At 35.8% G+C, this 18,095-nt stretch overlaps 2 protein-coding genes across 2 annotated transcripts; both read left to right on the top strand.

The window, feature by feature from the left end:
- Positions 1 to 3,279: 3,279 nt before the first annotated feature.
- On the top strand, positions 3,280 to 8,719 carry LOC144447506 (kelch-like protein 41). Its single transcript, XM_078137549.1, has 2 exons — positions 3,280 to 3,381; positions 5,350 to 8,719. Exon 2 carries the CDS (start codon positions 5,360 to 5,362, stop codon positions 7,226 to 7,228), a length of 1,869 nt encoding a protein of 622 aa, XP_077993675.1. The 5' UTR covers positions 3,280 to 3,381; positions 5,350 to 5,359; the 3' UTR covers positions 7,229 to 8,719.
- Positions 8,720 to 12,099: 3,380 nt separating this feature from the next.
- LOC144447868 (uncharacterized) lies at positions 12,100 to 17,293 on the top strand. Its single transcript, XM_078137985.1, has 4 exons — positions 12,100 to 12,182; positions 14,808 to 14,929; positions 15,949 to 16,112; positions 16,973 to 17,293. The coding sequence occupies exons 1-4, from the start codon at positions 12,100 to 12,102 to the stop codon at positions 17,291 to 17,293; spliced, it is 690 nt and encodes a 229-aa protein (XP_077994111.1).
- The last annotated feature ends 802 nt before the right edge of the window (positions 17,294 to 18,095 follow it).

The raw sequence follows: 18,095 nt of genomic DNA, 5'->3' as shown, positions 1-18,095 counted from the left end.
ATCTTAGATTAATTTTCTTTTTGACTCAAGTATGAAATTTCAAATTTGACAAGGAAACTACAGGTTAGATTTTTATAACTATAAGCCTAAATCTACAACATATAGTAAACTAAATTGTTAAGCTTAGTTGGACTCTTGATAAAGTCCTTTTCTTATACACATATAATTCTGTACTTATTTCAACATTAAAATACTGATTTACTTTTTAGAATGTCAATGCTACAACTGTAAACCCACAACTCTTGTATAAAAGCGTGAGAACTTCCGAGAGTTGCCATAAAGGTGGGAGATTCTAAAACACTTGACATGCACAGTATGTCATTGATAATAAACAGTAAATTTAGAAATTTACTGATGAACATTTATTTAAAATTGAGGATGTGATGTATTAGTATTTTGAGGACAACATCTAAGATTTTTGACATAATGAAATTGCCTTGGAAACCAGAAAATTATTGTTTATATGTGGGCTATGTAAATTTGATTGGAAGCTATATACTCAATAAGTTCCTGTTACAGATCAACTCTCGAGTTATCTAGTAATAGTGATGATAACAGAAAACATATGACCTAGAACGCCACTTCACAATGAACAAAACATGTACATCACCACTAGTCATAACAGACACACATAAATCATGCACATGGATTTGGTTCAGTGGTTCTCTTTTTGGAGAATTTGTTGGTCCTGAGAAGGACTGCACATGGTGTAGTAGGGAAGTCCTACTTACATATTACTTAGTGCATGTCCCATGTAAAGAATATCAGGTAAGTTCGGGTACAGATCACGGACAAGTACAAAACATAGTCTGGCATAATAATCTAACGCTTGGTCCCAATCAGGTCAAAATGTGATATAGCTATTTACTTCATTCGTTTATTGTCACCTTTGTTTTCAATATTATTGTTCCAGGAGTGATTGCCTGCTTTCCAGAAGATTTTCATCAGATTGGCTTGGTCCACAACGACAACATGTCTTCCTCCTTTTCAGCAGTATCATTTTCCTCTCAATGTACTCAATGTACTGTGAAAAGTTCCATATATATATTTATATGTAAATTTTCAAGAAGTATTAGTGGAAAAGCAACAAGGGAGGGGACTTTATAAACCCTAAGGATTAAAATTGATGTATGAAAGTTATGAAAAACAGTTGACTGGTAAAGATTTTGGAAAAGTTGGTCTTGCACAAAAGAATGATCGTACGCCACCTATGGCTTCACTGATAAGATAAGAGTAATACGAGATCCAGGTATTCAATCATGGGCCTTTAAAGTCTTATCAATGCCATAAATAATTTCATATATTATATACTGGCCAAGTCTACAGGTGTTTTAGTCCCTGTTACACCAGTACACACTAGTGCTTGAAAAAAATCTAGCAAGAATACTTTTTAGAACAAGAAACCAGTTCCTGAAAAAACCCTGCCAAATCTTGTATGTTGAAAGATGGAGTAAGTATATGACCACAGTGAAATAGCTTCAAAAGTTTCAGTTCCTGGTGATGTCTCAGTTGGAATGTTTCAATAGTCAATTCATTGATCTGTGAAACCAGTCATGCAACACATGAAAATAGCGCCAATGGCATTGTAGCTTGACTGTACAGTTTTTAAATTTATTTATCCACACGCTCATCCATGCTAGGTATAGGTGTTCATTTGCTGAATGATTAAGCAGTTGCCTATCCAGCTCTGTTGTTATCTTTGCAATATACATGATCATTTGGCTGTTGCTATGGGCGTGGTCATGTTGCTAGACATATTTGCATACATTTTTTGAATGTTCATTCACTCGTCTATGAGTCCCTGATGTTATCTGTTATCATTGCGATATACATCATCACATGGCTATTTCAATGGGTGTGGTCTTGTTGCTAAGTATATTTGCATACGTTTTTTGAATGCTAATTCATTAATCCCTGTTGTTATCTTTGCAATATATGTGATCATTTGGCTGTTGCTATGGGCATGGTCTTGTTGCTAGGTCATTTACATACATTTTTTTGAATGTTTACTCACACTTGCATACCAGATGTTATTTTAGCAATATATACTGGCATTTGGTTGTTGCTAAGGGCGTGGTCATGGTTGCTAGGGCCAGTTGTGTCAAAATGTTTTGAAAAAAAATTCTGCAGGATAACAATGCTAGAAACATCTCACCAAGTTTCAGTACCAAGTACTTTTTGAGATATATACTTTTGACCAAAATTCACATTTATACACCTAATTTGCATATCACTGATGAGATCATTAATGCTTAATATTTCTTCATCTATACACCCCCAAATGCATCCACATTAAATTTCATCCAATCTGATCAGTAGTTTTGGATTTAAAGATTTTTAACCAAAAAAGAATTTTTTTTAGCCCTAATTTGCATATTACTGATGGAATCATCATACATTGTCATATCATGAACAAATCTTAATCTACACACTCCTAAGAACGTTCCCACCAAATTTCAGACCAATCTGCCCAGTAGCTTTTGAGTTTAAGATTTCTGACCAAAAATGACATTTTTGACCCAAATCACACACCTGTGATGCGATCATTTTGCTTTGAATAATTTCCCAACTAGACACCAAAAGTAATGTCCCAAGGAAGTCCAAGGCAATCAGTCTGGTGGTTTTTGAGTTTAAGTTGCCCCCCCCCCACACACACACACACACACAGACGGACAGACACCGCACCATGCACTACTGAACCTTAGCAGTTCAGTTGTGCTAATAAAAAAGACATGGTGGTTAGTTAGTTCTTTACCTACAGCTGAAAAGTAGAGACATGCACAGCAACTAGTTTCAAATCCCAGAAGCAGACGACACTTTGGGTTTGACCTTTCACTTCTGTTGCATGATGGGGCAAAGTAGTTTGCAATAAAATTATGTACAAATCATCTAACGTGCTCTGTCAGGCAAAAAAATATTTCCAGAGGGGCCACACTTCGGCGAAATATTTTAGTTTTTTATAGTGATGATAGAATGAGTAAACAAGTAACGACCAAACAAAGTATAAATGATGACCTGACTTCAGATTTATATTGAGTAGTTACGAGGTGATCAGTTTGGATTGTGTTTGTAATGAAGACTTTGTAAGATTAAATTTCCACGATCCATAGTAATAGATAAAAACCTTTTTAATCAACTTCGTTGGACCGGGGATATTTTATTTTTCGAAATTTTCCCGTGTACCGTGTTCACGATGAGAAGCTGTTAAAGAACGAATCGCGTCCAAATTCTGAATTTGAATCTGAAACTGTGCCACGACGCATCGCTCATAATGCATCGTGTTCGTTTGACGTGAGCACAACAACAACGAAACTTTGGCGTTTTATGAGTTTATGTTATCACTTTCCCCCAGACACGTTATTTTGACACAAAGTTTCAGAGGTTTGTATGTCAATGATTTGTGATTTCTCCGTACATTATACACTACGGAATTATCGCCAGCCTAAATATGCTGTGGTAACGTGTTTCGCAACGTCACAAAACACGGCCATATGTGTAACGTTGCTGGTTTCGATGTACGACTATAGACTAGCGACTACGAGTACAATTTACTGTAGTATTTAGATATATTTTCGATATTGAACCGTTTTGTGTTTTATAACGGGTCTATGTAAATGAAACCATTCGCTCATTTCTTGTCATTATGATTTTGAACGCAGTAAATAATGAGATGTGATTATATCTAGAGAAATCGACCTATTTAAACTCGGCCAGCCTGTACTATAGTATTAGGCGTAAAAAAATGTGTGGTTTCGATTACATTCAATTTTAAAATAGGTGGGGTAGGTAGATTTTTTTTCTATTTTATTATATTTTATTATATTTTTTGTGTGTGAATGTCTAGTTCAGGTTTTCTATTGTTTTCCAAATGGTCTCTGTGTTGTTTATTTCTTCCTATCAGATGTACAGCCATTACAGATTGGAAGAATAGTTTTACATTGTCTTTTTAAGATGATATCAGTTTCCGCATCCACCATTTCTTGCGAGACTTCACGTGATTTTTGCAATTTTATTATTATTTTTTCCTCAAATATGTGGGGTAACCAGAACCAAACAACTTTTTTTATTTGGCCTAATACAGGAGAACTGGGTCACTAAGGAGAAGTGCTACAATGTTATGGTATTTTAGCATTAGTTCAATCATGGAGGTATAAAGGGATATCTCCCCTTATACCTCCATGGTTCAATGGAAATATAATAAGTATGTATGGGTAATGTCTTTACTGAAGGCAGGGTGTAAGTTCTGCTGTTTCTTATATATATAACACGTTTATGGTATCAGATTTTACATGTATGTACACACAGAACATACATTTGTAACAGAGGTTGCCATGGCACAGACAAGACACAGTGTAAGGCATTTGGTATTGTTTTACAGAAGGACAGTTTTGCTCAGTGACAAATTATCATTAGATGCACACTTGAGAGGGCTAATTTCATGAATTCTGGGTAATTGGAATTAATATCATTCATGTATTCAAGTTGGCTGATTTCATAACTGGTTGAGTTCACAACTGGAGTCAAGCTCACAACTGGGGTCGAGTTCTTGTGTACAACCAAGTTCACAACTGGCTGAGTTCTCTGGTATTCAATAACCAAATGTATGATAATACACCATTGTTGCATACAGAAGGCATCAAGTTACTCACTCAGATTGGTTGTCACCTGGTAGACAGAATTGTGACTTCATATTCTTCCATTACACAAATTTGTTGGTGTTCTAGAAGTTTTTTACTCAGAGTGCTGCAATTTCACTTCAACATTTTGTACCTCTTGTTCAAACATCAGTGTTATGTTTACTATTCCAAATAAGTCATCCAAGTGTCTAACTAACCTGGGACACCAAACAGTTCACATGACATTGTATATCTATGTGAGAAGCATGTACATATGAACAGTGGGTGATGTAGACAATGTGTGATATGAAGTAATGGAGCGCTGTAATGTGTGTTGTCATACCAAAACCTCAAAGAGAGTAGATTCATTCTTACAGACCTGCTATAAAGAAAATTTTTATTTTTATTTAACAAGTGTTATTGTTCACATCATACCAGTGAACTATTTTTCTGAGAAAGAGTAAGATCTTCAGCAATACAAACAAACAAACAAACAAACAAACAAACAGACTAGAAAATCAATCCAGTTCCAACTAAAGTATAGTGGATGTATTATGGTAGTAGAATGACATCTGCAAAGTGTACTTGTTAATTCATTCATTTTCACAAAATGTAATCATGGTTCTTCAACCCTGTTCATTTTTTATATCTGCATATTAAAATGTTTGTCATGACATCTCTACTAAATTCTCGACTACACCAACTTACATAAATTCCTCCTCTTTCTCGCCAGGGTCTAAACAATGGATCAGTTTCTTGTTGAAAACAGTTCCTCAATTGATGCCAGCCCTCCAGAAGTCAGTCCCAGATTTGATAGGGGAGAGTTCCAGAATAAAAAGCATGCTCAGCTACTAATGGAAGGACTACATGAATTATTTGAAAGCCAACAGTTTTTCGATGTGACTTTGGTTATTGAAAGCAGAAGATTTGCATGTCATCGTAACATCCTGTCTGCATGCAGTTCATACTTCAAAGCCATGTTTACAAATGACTTAGCTGAAAGTCGACAAAATCAAATTGTAATATGTAATGTGAATCCACAGGCAGTGCAGCTCATACTGAATTACATTTACTCATCGAAATTAAAAATTACTGAAGAAAATGTGCAGTCACTGCTCTCAGCAGCACATCTATTTCAGATACAGGCCATTGTTGATGCTTGCTGTAGATTCATGGAAAACCACCTCCATCCAACAAACTGTATCGGAGTCTATCACTTTGCCGATACTTATACCTGCAATGGTTTGAAAAACACTGCAAATTCATTCCTGAATGATAACTTTAAAGATGTCTGCAAACAGGATGAATTTATGCAGCTCTCTGGTGAAGAACTAATAGAGATCATTTCAAGAGAAGAACTCAATGTTATCACAGAAGAAGAAGTGTTTGAAGCTGCCATGACTTGGATTAAGTATGACATTGAGAATAGAAGTCAGTTTCTGTACCGCATTTTATGTAAAGTACGGCTTGCATTGATTGATAGCAATTATTTCCAGTGTAAAATTCAGTGCAACCAGTTGATAGCCAATAATGATGATTGTCAGTATCTAGTACAGAATGTAAGGAGGCTGCATCTCTCACCAGAAAAGAGTTCTCAGGATACAGATTTGAATGCCACACCTAGATCTGGTATGTGGACTGAGGAGATGATAGTATGCGTTGGAATGGATTGCGGTAATGAAAAGAGTCGCACTCAGGTTCGGTTATATGATCCAAGAACAAATCGGTGGCATGCTGTTCAGCCACTGCCAAATCCCCTTGGACTGCCTGCATGTACCAGTACATCTGATCATGTGATTTATGTGGCAGGAGGGATTCTATACCCATGGGAAGATCCAACAGAGCTGTGTTATTGCTATGATCACAAGCAAGATAAGTGGCTACAGAGAAGTCCACTGCATGAACCAAGGTCCTACTTCACATTGGCATCTGTCAAAGGACTTGTTTATGCCATTGGGGGTTTGAATACATTGAGTGATAACGGGAATGTTGTAGTATCATCAGTCGAATGCTATAATCCAGTACGAAATGAATGGCAGTTCGTATCGCCACTACCTGAACCTGTCTATGGCCACACCTCAGTTGTGCACAATGGACTGATCTATGTCATAGGTGGTGTCAGAACTGGAACTCTGATTACCCCAAAAGTCATGCGCTATGACCCCCAGAAGAATGTATGGAAGGAAATGGCACCTCTAAAGAATGCAAGGGCTCTTTGCAGTGCAACTGTAAGAGATGATACCATTTTGGTTGTAGGTGGGTTAGATCGAGTGTCAAGGTGGAACACTATCGAATCCCCTGCAATGTGCTTGTCTAGCTATGAAAGCTACAACATCAAAGACAATGTATGGACAGAACACCAACATATCAGTGGTGCCGGACTGTTCTTTCCAGTGGTTGTATCTGTAAATGGCAATACCTATGCATTTCAGAATGGTCTTGGAGCAGATGGCAATGATATAATGTTGGTATGGGATGATGAAAGCAGCACATGGGTTTACCATGACAGTGTCCTTCCCACAGAAGACTGTCGGTTTGGTGTCACTGTTTCCAGGTTCTTGAAACGACAAAAAGACACTGCATCAAGAAAGAAATTAAATATTTCACACTGACATTACCTCTACCTCTCAAGTCTTGAATAACAGTGTCTTTTTGAGTGGTAACATACAATGTACCAGGTCAACCAATTGAGTCAGTCAATGTGTGCAGTGCTTCTTGGCTCAATGGGTGTATATATAACATTAAATGCATTCCAAATATATACAAAATGATGAACAGTGTGCCCTCTAAGCCAATTTGACATGATTGACGTACACAATTTCTAGTGGTGCACCAAAATTTGGTGTTCTCCTATGTTTTATTATGGGGTGACTCACAAGAAATGCCAGTTTTTATCATTTTGAATCACAACAACAAAATTTGGCTATTATGAGAGGGCACGCTGGTGATGAAAACAGTGCTCTGTGTCCAGAGAGTACATGGACATCCATATTGAGGTGCCACCCTTCAGTTCAACACAAATTAAAACTACATTATGCATATTGTACCTGAAATATTGTCACCATGATGGCAACCAATAAAACAATATTATGTGAGTATCAGGCTGAAATGTAGCTGACACATCACCATATAGTACAAGAAAGACATTTACGCTATCATCTGAGGCAAGTAGACCTCATAAGGTTAGAATTCTTACCTATTGTTTTAAAGATTTGTTGAAATACTTCTAGTTTTATTTGAGGCATTATCACAGCAGTTGAGAATATTTGATAAAAAAAAAATTTATTTGTGAAGTTCTTCATGGCTGATTTCGATGTTTTATCTTAATAGTATCTCCATGGAATATATTTGCTCTGGTAGTGTATGAACCACACATCAGTGCAATGAGGGAGTCTTGTATCTCCATTTGTATAACAAATCAATGCAAGGCAGTGTTGCCGTTCTGTAATTCTTGTGTTTTATCTTAGTATCTCCATGGAATATATTTGCTCTGGTAGTTCGTAAACAACACTTCAATGCAATGGGGGAGTCTTGTATATTTATTTATATAACATACCAATGCAAGGCAGTGTTGCCGTTGTGATTCTTATGATATTATACATTTGTATACCAATATAAAAAATACAATGCGGCATTAAGGGCTTGAAATTAACTTTTTGTCTTGGTAGTCTAGTGGGCTACAAGTTTCAGAAAGTGGTAGCCCAAGGATGTGGACAATAGTTCTATATTTCTGAACTGAAAACAGAGTTCCTCTAGTAGAAATATGTGTGTTATTAAAATACTTTTATGATCATAAATCTTCCCTCCTTTAAATCATCACATAATCAGTGGTAGCCTGAGTTGGCTACTAGCTACAAATTATGGTAGCCCAATGACAAGAATTGGTAGTCTGTGGATATGGGACGACTGTTAATTTCAAGCCCTGGCATTACAGTGCTGTACAACATGAAAATAGTGCAGTACTGCAATGCTGCATTACAGTTCTGTACAAAATGAAAATAGTGCAGTACTGCAATGCTGCAATTACAGTGCTGTACAAAATGAAAATAGTACAGTACTGCAATGCTGCATTACAGTGCCAACACTTCAACATACAGAGTATACGGTCCTGTAAATTATTTAGCATTCACTGTATATTTTTAAAATTATTTTTCAAAGTGTTGTGATCATATATTTATTGCAGCCATGCTCTAGTATTATATATAACTATTTTGATCATAGTATATTTTTGTACGAGATCATATATTGAGAGCTGATGATATGAATATTTTTCTCATATTATGTGAATATTTCTGGCAAATATTAAACAAAAGAGTATTTAATAGTATAATTTTATATAAATAGTGTAGGTTTTAGTTTTAGTAGTTACATGTCTAGCCTGTTTACCGCGCTTACAATATGTTCCATTCAATCTCTCATACCTAAGCTTGCATGGAACTAGAATTGGGAACTTGCAAACCCGCCATGTTGAATGTTGCATCATGGGAAATGTGATAATAAATACTAATCAAATAGTATTGTAAACAATAATTTTACATTGTTTGTAACCACAAATGATCAATTCATAGTCACCCTGACCATTGTGGGAGGTTTATTTTATCAGTAGCTCCTGATTAAGTATTACGAAAACCATAGATAATCCCATAGTCCTTTGTATCTGAGCATGCTCAGTCTGGTTTGCAAGTTCCCTATTGCAAAGAGCTGTTAACACAGTTTGAAAATCTCAATGTATAATGCCCAATCAGCTTGTCATCACCATGGAGTATTCAAATATATGCAGATGAAAAACATGCAAATGAAGTGTATGCAGATGAAGACATCTCATCTGCATGTGTTCATCTCCCTACATAGTCTAGATGCCAACTGTGGTATAACCACAGTATAAATTGTAATGATACTGTATAGGAACTAGACTACTACCTATAAGGCAATTCATTTATTTCAGTGCCACTGCCCATTATACATATTATAATTACAAAGTAAATACATAGCGAGGTGGAGAGTGACTGAAAAGCATTTTGACAACTATACTAATGGTAAATAAATATACAAAATGATTAAAGTGCATGAATACAAGAAAATAAGATTAACAATATTAAACCCTTGTTACAACTTGAAGAGAATCTCTCTGTTTGAAGGCCTCTAATAAGTACATCAACATACACTTCATTTGTGTGTGATCTACATATATTTGAATACTCCATGGTAAAGATAAGCTGATTGGACAGTCATGTTTTGAGATTTTAAACTATATTAACAGCTCTTTGCAATTCTAGCTACAGGCTTAAGTATGAAGGAATGGGTTTGAACATTAACAGAATATACTATTAAGCACCATAAACAGACTACTGTATAACATGAATGTACATGCATTGATATGATTATCAATATTGTCAGTATTCACTTCATAGTGTGGTCATATTTCATGTCGGGTCTATAGTGTGATGAAGGTGGAAGGTCTGTCCAGGATGTAACTTGAAGCTCAAAAGTGGCAGTTCAGTTATTCTTTGTATAAGGAGTCAATCACTAGTGCACCGGTTTGAAATCAAACCATATGACTAAGGCAAGAATACATTACAGTGCAGGGTATGTTAGCAGTGTCACAAAGAATGCTGAGGGTGGAGAGGTGATATGTTAGCAGTGTCACAAAGAACGCTGAGGGTGGAGAGGTGATATGCTAGCAATGTCTCATAGAATGCTGTGGGGAAAGGGATGTGTTAACAATGTCTCCAGAATGCTGGGGAGGGAGGGAGGGGGATATATTAGCAATGTCTCTGCTGAGGGAGGGGGATATGTTAGTAATGTCTTGCAGAATGCTGAGGGGAAAGGGATATGTTAATGTTTCACAGAATGCTGGGGGAGGGAGGGAGGGAGGGGGATATATTAGCAATGTCTACTGAGGGAGGGGGATATGTTAGTAATGTCTTGCAGAATGCTGAGGGGAAAGGGATATGTTAATGTTTCACAGAATGCTGGGGGAGGGAGGGAGGGAGGGGGATATATTAGCAATGTCTCTGCTGAGGGAGGGGGATATGTTAGTAATGTCTTGCAGAATGCTGAGGGGAAAGGGATATGTTAATGTTTCACAATGCTGGGGGAGGGAGGTAGGGAGGGGGATATGTTAGCAATGTCTCAGAATGCTTGGAGCGGGAGGGAGGTGGATATGTTAGCAATGTCAGAATGCTGGGGGAAGGGACTATGTAAGCAATGTCTTAAATAATGCCTAGTGGTAGAACTACATGAATGGTACTCTTTTATTCACACCAAAAGTCACATGCTGTTTCAAATGATTTTAGTCTGAAGTGAAGGTGATGTAATGACTTATTTTGAATTATATTTATGGACTATTTTTTTATACAATATTCTATGTTTCTGTTCTGAATAGGTCAATGTAGGATTCAAAAACTAAATTCTTTTTAGTTTGGGTTGGGGTTATTTCAATCATTTTAGTTCTCATCAGAGAATAACATTTTTTACTTTTAATGGAATCTGCTTTGTACCTCTTAATACAAATATTTCTTTAAAAAAATGTCCAATCTAGAAATGTAAGAATTTTCCCTGTTGTAAATGCATGGCGCTAAAAATATATAAATGTGTCAATAAAAGCATTTTTCTTCATTGCTTTCGTCTATTTCTGTTTTGTCAAATGAGAAAAGTTTTCTGTCATATTTGAGGACATTCACCTAAACTGTTACAAAAATTCAATAGATAGCACAGTCGTGTGTGTGTGTGTGTGTGTGTGTGTGTGTGTGTGTGTGTGTGTGTGTGTGTGTGTGTGTGTAAATTTCTTGTCTGAAATAGCCCAGCCAATTGCAAGAATATGTGGTGGATATGTTATTCTGAGTGATATGCAATTGAGTAGAAAATTTGATAGTTTAAAAGGTGAATTCACTGTCATTGTATATTTGCATTGAAATACATGGTTCGTAACATGAGAGCACACAGTTAGTTTTCTGTGGGTTTGTGTATGCATGTTGTTGATATCGGCCTGATTAACTAACGAGAAATTATGATTTTCAACTAAGTGCAACACTGAATTTCTTTGACATGACATTTTAAGAGTTTGATGAATCAGGAAAAGTTGGGTGCTATAATCTTTTCATTAAAAAATCTATTAATTTTGCGATCATTGTCTTTTTTGTGATCAGTAAAAGATGGTTTAAAAGTGTACAGTATAGCAAAAGAAATATCGCCTATTAATTAAAGCAAATCTGTTTTGTGGATAAAGTTGATGGAGAGTCTCAGGAAATCAGGAAAAGTTTTTAGCTTTAGGTTTTTTATATTCAATGATTTGACTTTCCAAACCGTATTGTGTATCTGTCGAACTCAGAGATCTGAGTATCCTTAAGTCTTTGATAATTATCGCCCTGACGTATTATTTTTAGCAAGCTAGCTGGGCAATACTCGTATGACCTTTAACCCAAAACACTGCATGTAGTGTAGGCAGCTGATCGGAGATCTTTCCACGAGAACTACAGAAATAATGGCTCTCGCATCGAATTCAACACTAGCTAGGGATTTCGTCAAGTTTACAAGCTTAACAGATGGCCGTGATAAAATATACAGGTTGGTGCCTGATTAATTGTATTGTTTTAAACGGTGTTTGCGAGTGGGATGGGTTTGTTTTGGTTGGGGTTGCTCCTGATTGAACCGTGTAAATAATGAAATGCCTACCTTCAAATTACAAGAGACATTTACAGTTTGTACCAGAGATCCTTTCATAATGAGTAACCCAACCTTTAAAATACAGCAGTCACTATAGTTTGCTGTTGTATATGAAAAGTAGAGTGTGGACAAGTGTGGATTTTTCAATGTGTTGACACCCCACATGATTTCTAGCCTACCTGTAGACTTCAAGGGCTATCGTTACATTCACTAACTGACATTTTTATTTTTTTGAATATACTTTTAATTCATGTTCTCTCTTGTAACGATAGCGAAAATTCAGAAAAATCAAAATGTCAGTTAGGATAGCGAATAATGTGTAGTAGCGATAGTTGTTCAAGTCTATAGATAGCATATAGTGAACTGGTGGTCCCCGGACCAGTGCTTTAAAAAATCCAGTGGTCCTGCTGAAAGAATTAGTGGTCCCGCTAATGTGAAACATTAAATCTTGCCTATGAATCTGTATATTCAGACGACTTTTTAACATAGTTATTAACAGTAAGGTACTGGTCCGACGGACCAGACAAGATAAAATTTGTGTGGTCCGCCCAAAAAAATTGCAAGTCCCGGACCCAGGACTAGTGGATTTGTTCACCACTGAAAGGTATAGCCACACTACAGGTACATGTATTGTGTATAATGTGCCATTCAGTTGTATTTTTGGTACCAAAGGTAAAGCATACACAAAACTGTTCAGTTTTACATTAATATTACAGACAAATTACTGACACTAATTAACTTTCTCAAAAAGTAAATGAATAATTGAAAAAAATGAAACAAAACAAAAATTAAACAGCCCACAAATGTTGAATTGTGAAAAATTATTTGGTTTGAAAGAGAAATTAATGGAAAGAATACTGAGAGAATAAATGCTACAGAAAAGAATATAGTTTTGGATAATAGTATCTGTGTGACCCAGAACATGTATGAAAAGTAAATTGTTGAATAAATGAAACCAAGTTATACCCTTTCCCAAATAAAAGGGAAAACCCTAAGGCCACTGCCTACCAAAAATAGACTTTGTACTGGCAGCAAAGTGTTGTGACCTTGTTACAGTTCAAAAGTCTGGGCAGCAACAATCTAGGCACTGTTGGTGATGCTGCCCTCAGTGTTGAAATGTAGAATCGGTATTGTAGGTTTATATATCATGTATATTGCTTGGCCATACCAAATTGTTGTTTTGCTGCATGTCCACCATTAATGCTAGTTTTTTTTACTACTGACGTACACATAATCTGATGCAATTTGAACATATCCAATCAAATTGATTTTAAACCTCAAATTCAGTGTCCCCCATTGAATCATGATTTCAGTGTATCTATACTACATATAAATAAAATAGACCTCTAACTGATATGTACACTGTATAATTATAGGTATTTTGATCCACTGGAGCTACTTGATTATTAAGATTGTTGGCCTTATCAGATATACTTTACTACAGGATTACATGTACAGATTTGGTCTTTGAACCTTAGTTTAATATTCAAGAGGAGTAGAGTTTGTTAACCTGTTTTTCTAAAAATGTGACAATGCATTTGATTATTGTACATAACAGTATCTTGAACTTGTGATTAGCTTCACCCCTTGGTAGGCTGTTGTTGATTAATTCTCACAAATTTGTTTGATATACATACACAGTGGAATGGGCCACACACAGATCTTTACATATGGGTCAGGGGTGAACAAATCATTTTGTGAACTGGTGGTCCCTGGACAAGTGCCTTAAAAAATCCAGTGGTCCCGCTAATGTGAAACATTAAACCCTGCCTATGAATCTGTATATTCAGATGACTTTTTAACATAGTTATTAACAGTAAGGTACTGGTCCGACGGACCAGACAAGGTAAAATTTGTGTGGTCCACCCAAAAAAATCGCTAGTCCCGGACCCAGGACCAGTGGATTTGTTCACCCCTGTGGGTAGATGGTAGTCCTACTTGCAGACAATGTATGGGACACAATTTTGACATTGTCCCTTGGGGAAGGAGAGGAACAATGTCAGAATTGTGTCCTGACTTATCCAGTCTACAAGCAAGGCTTAGTAGATGGATAACCTCCATTCCTTATGGTGCAGTGACTTTTTGTGTATACAGAAATTATAAGCTACTATTAGAAATTGTAAGCTATTATTAGAAATTATAAGCTATTATTAGAAATTATAAGCTATTATTAGAAATTATAAGCTATTATTAGAAATTATAAGCTATTATTAGAAATTATAAGTTATTATTAGAAATTATAAGCTATTATTAGAAATTATAAGCTATTATTAGAAATTATAAGTTCATTCAAAGACATAATAATATGGATATCAATTGTGAATCATTTGGTAAATTTTCAAAGGAAGGAACATATGTTTTATTTAACCCATGAGAACTGTTCTTATACATACATGTATGGCAATAAAGTATCTGAATCTGAAGCATCAATAATATAGAATGACCAGGTTATAAATCTGGTATTTTTTGTCCAAGCATGTTCAAGTTGGCTTGTATGAGGTAATCCTATGTGTGTTCATTTTTTAGAACTGCTCAGTACGTCTCAAGATGGCTAATATGGTACTCAGAGAACGGAGGAGAAACTTCATCCAGCGACCTTATGATCAGGATCAAGAATCTAGAAGCAGCTGTTACTTTATCAAGAAAATGTAAGTTTACACATTGTACAAACATCTTAGATCAGACTGCATTTTGTTGATTGTGTTCATGAAATTCATTAAAAAAAAGTAAAATCCCTGTTACAAAGAGTCTGAAATATTTAGAATAGTGTAACTCTTATTGAGACTGGGTGCAATAATATTAAATTGCTATTAATGACAAACCTGAATTTTCAGATTTCAAATCACTCTTCAAAAGTCTATGTATACATAGTTTTGCATGAAAGAAGTGGTGGAATTGTACAAAAATAACACAATGAACTGTTTCCAAGAAATGAATGCAAAATGTAGTTGCATTTGTATACCAAATATTCTATACTTAACTTTAGGTTTTTTTACTGTAATTATATCAGAAATTTTAGATGCAAGTACCACTTTTCCATAACACTTTTGTAATTTGAATTTATTTGGTTGTGTCGTAAGGCAACCAATACATAGAATAGTAATGAGCCCATATGGGGAAGTGATATAGTGTTATGAATCATGAGATTCATTCTTGTGTTCCCAATGATAATATTTATTGTGTTTGTATTTATGTATATGTCAGCATAAACAATCACTGAGAACAATTCCCAGCACAAAAAAATTAACTGAGGAAAATTGTAAAAAATTCTTTCTTTGTTTCTCTGATAAAACTGCATCTTCAACCTAGGCAGGCTTCTTTGGTGGCAGACGACGTTACCTTTGGTTGTTGTATCTCAGTGATCTTGGATGTTTTATATGTTTACATTTTTTGATAAAATAGAGCCATGCTTAGACTACTTTGACATCTCATTGACCTCAAATGATGATGCATTCATGTATGACTGGTAATGTTTTGGTTGAAAAAATAACATTAGTTGCTTATACTAAAATTTTATAAATTTGTGGAATGTTGCTGGGTTTGATCATTTGGTCAATGTACAAGCTTGAGCAAGTGCAACTAGAAAAGTATACTGAAAAAAAGAGAAATAACAAGAGAAAAATTATTCCCCATCATAGCGACTAGCTCTTTATTGTGTTATACCTAGTATTCAGAATGGCAAGATCCATGGAATTCCTACAGAAAGCATCGGATGCTATGAACATCACAGATGATATTCTGAAGACTTTTGAAGTATTAGGAATGCTGGGAAAAGCAATATGGCTGGTCTCTGATCATGTAATTTGGTTTGGCAAGGTCAAGGTCATAGAGGTGAGTTAAATACTCCTGACATGTCGTCCACACACACTCACACACACACACACACACACACACACACACACACACACACACACACACACACACACACACACACACACACACACACACACACACACACACACACACACCATCCCTTCAATTCCAAGCTGTTAATGAACAATTTATGACGATATCTTTTCACCAATTCCTAAAGGTTGGTCAAAATGTGTCCATATATATAGCTAACCTCAGTATTTACTGACCAACAGTTAAACAGACATATACATACATTATACAATATGTGTGTGTACCACTACAGAAAACCAAAGACTGCTTAGTACTTTATCCCAAAAGTTTACATGTAATTGAATACACATAATTACCTGTATGCAAATGATATACGAATGAGTGCGCAGTTGTTCCTAGTATGTGAAATTGCATGATTGCACCATCATCGCAAACCATGACCGTTTTACGGTACCGTTCTTAACGAACCGGTCCCTAATATTTCGAGGAAATAATAGCTCTAGTTTGCGAGAATAGATTGTACAGTAGGATTTCTATGGAATTTTGCTGTTTCAGATAGACATATGATAACAGAGCCCCATGACACAAGTGCCATTGTAACATATTGGGTATTATGTTTGCATGAGTGTTTGTGGTGTTCTCATCAGCTGTACTTTCATGAGTGTAAGATGTAAAAGTGTGGTCACAGAGAACCTTTCAAGTACTTGTGCAAATACTCTCCACACTTGCACTTGTGTGTCATGGGGTTCTGTCATTATTATGGTTCCATCACTACGAAAGACAACATGAGATAAGTTTTTACATTGTTCACATTGCACCATTTTATCCTTTTTGCACCCTTACAGGTTGACTTAGGCTGGTGGTCCAGGATTTCAGCATGGACATGGTTGCTTGGCATTGTGTCTCTCATTCTCAGAGATCTTCGAAAAATTCAAAACATTGCATTAAGAGCTAAAGCCATGAAAGATGGGGGAGACAGGGAAGACCCACTGACACTGAAGATGGAATATAAAGCTGCAAGAGTAGAATTGATCAAAAACTTTTGTGACATGTGGATTCCTCTTGGATCTTTAGGATATGCTAATAAAGGTTATGGCGCAAGTGGGGGAGTCATCTCATCTCTGATTGGCTTTAGACAGTTGTGGCATAAAACAGTCAAAAAATGATCAAATCGTCATTGTGTGATGCAAGATATATTTGTAATCTCTGTATCAAGTAATGATCAGTACTGGTTGTAAACCTTCAAACATATCACAAACTGAACAATAATTATTCACAAAATAAGAAATGATAAGGAAAGAAGTTTTTATTCAAAAAAACTCATGCACATTATAAGTATGGTGCAAATTGCGAAGAGGAATGGAGATGAAAAGATGTATTTGCATAGAGAAAAGGAGAAGATGGAAACTTCAGGCAAGATAACCAATCAAATGCTTTTTATGAGTCACATGGAAACCACATGACTATATGTTAATTGGTTTAGTATAAAGATATTGAATGAAATGAAAAGGAGAAGATGGAATATTTCTGGAAAGATAACAATCAGATGTTTTTTATGCGTCACATGGAAGTCATGTGACTTCACTCAATATTTGATGAATGTAACATGATTATATGTTGTCTTACTCAGTTTCTTTTATGATATTAAAAAAATAACAGCATAAATTACATTGTAGCATTGATCGAAAGGTGACACCCATCCTACCCCTATCCCCACCCCCACCCACTTCAAATTAATGTATACTGAAGAAATAGTATAACACTTCATAGTCTGAAGTGTGCAAAATGAGTGTGCAAGAATGTCATCAGTATAGCCTGATCCTCAGCTGGCTGTGTGCTTGTACTACTTGGAATAGTGCTGCACTCAAGCAAATTGTTACTACTGGGTCAATTTCTGCAAGAACTGAATATATATGTGTTTGTAAGTATAAATGTGAACATCCACACATACCTACATACATACATACT

The sequence above is a fragment of the Glandiceps talaboti genome, chromosome 16, assembly GCF_964340395.1.
Source record: "Glandiceps talaboti chromosome 16, keGlaTala1.1, whole genome shotgun sequence".
Lineage (NCBI taxonomy): Eukaryota > Metazoa > Hemichordata > Enteropneusta > Spengelidae > Glandiceps > Glandiceps talaboti.
Note: the sequence above shows the minus strand (reverse complement) of the source record. Positions and strands in the feature narration are given on the sequence as shown.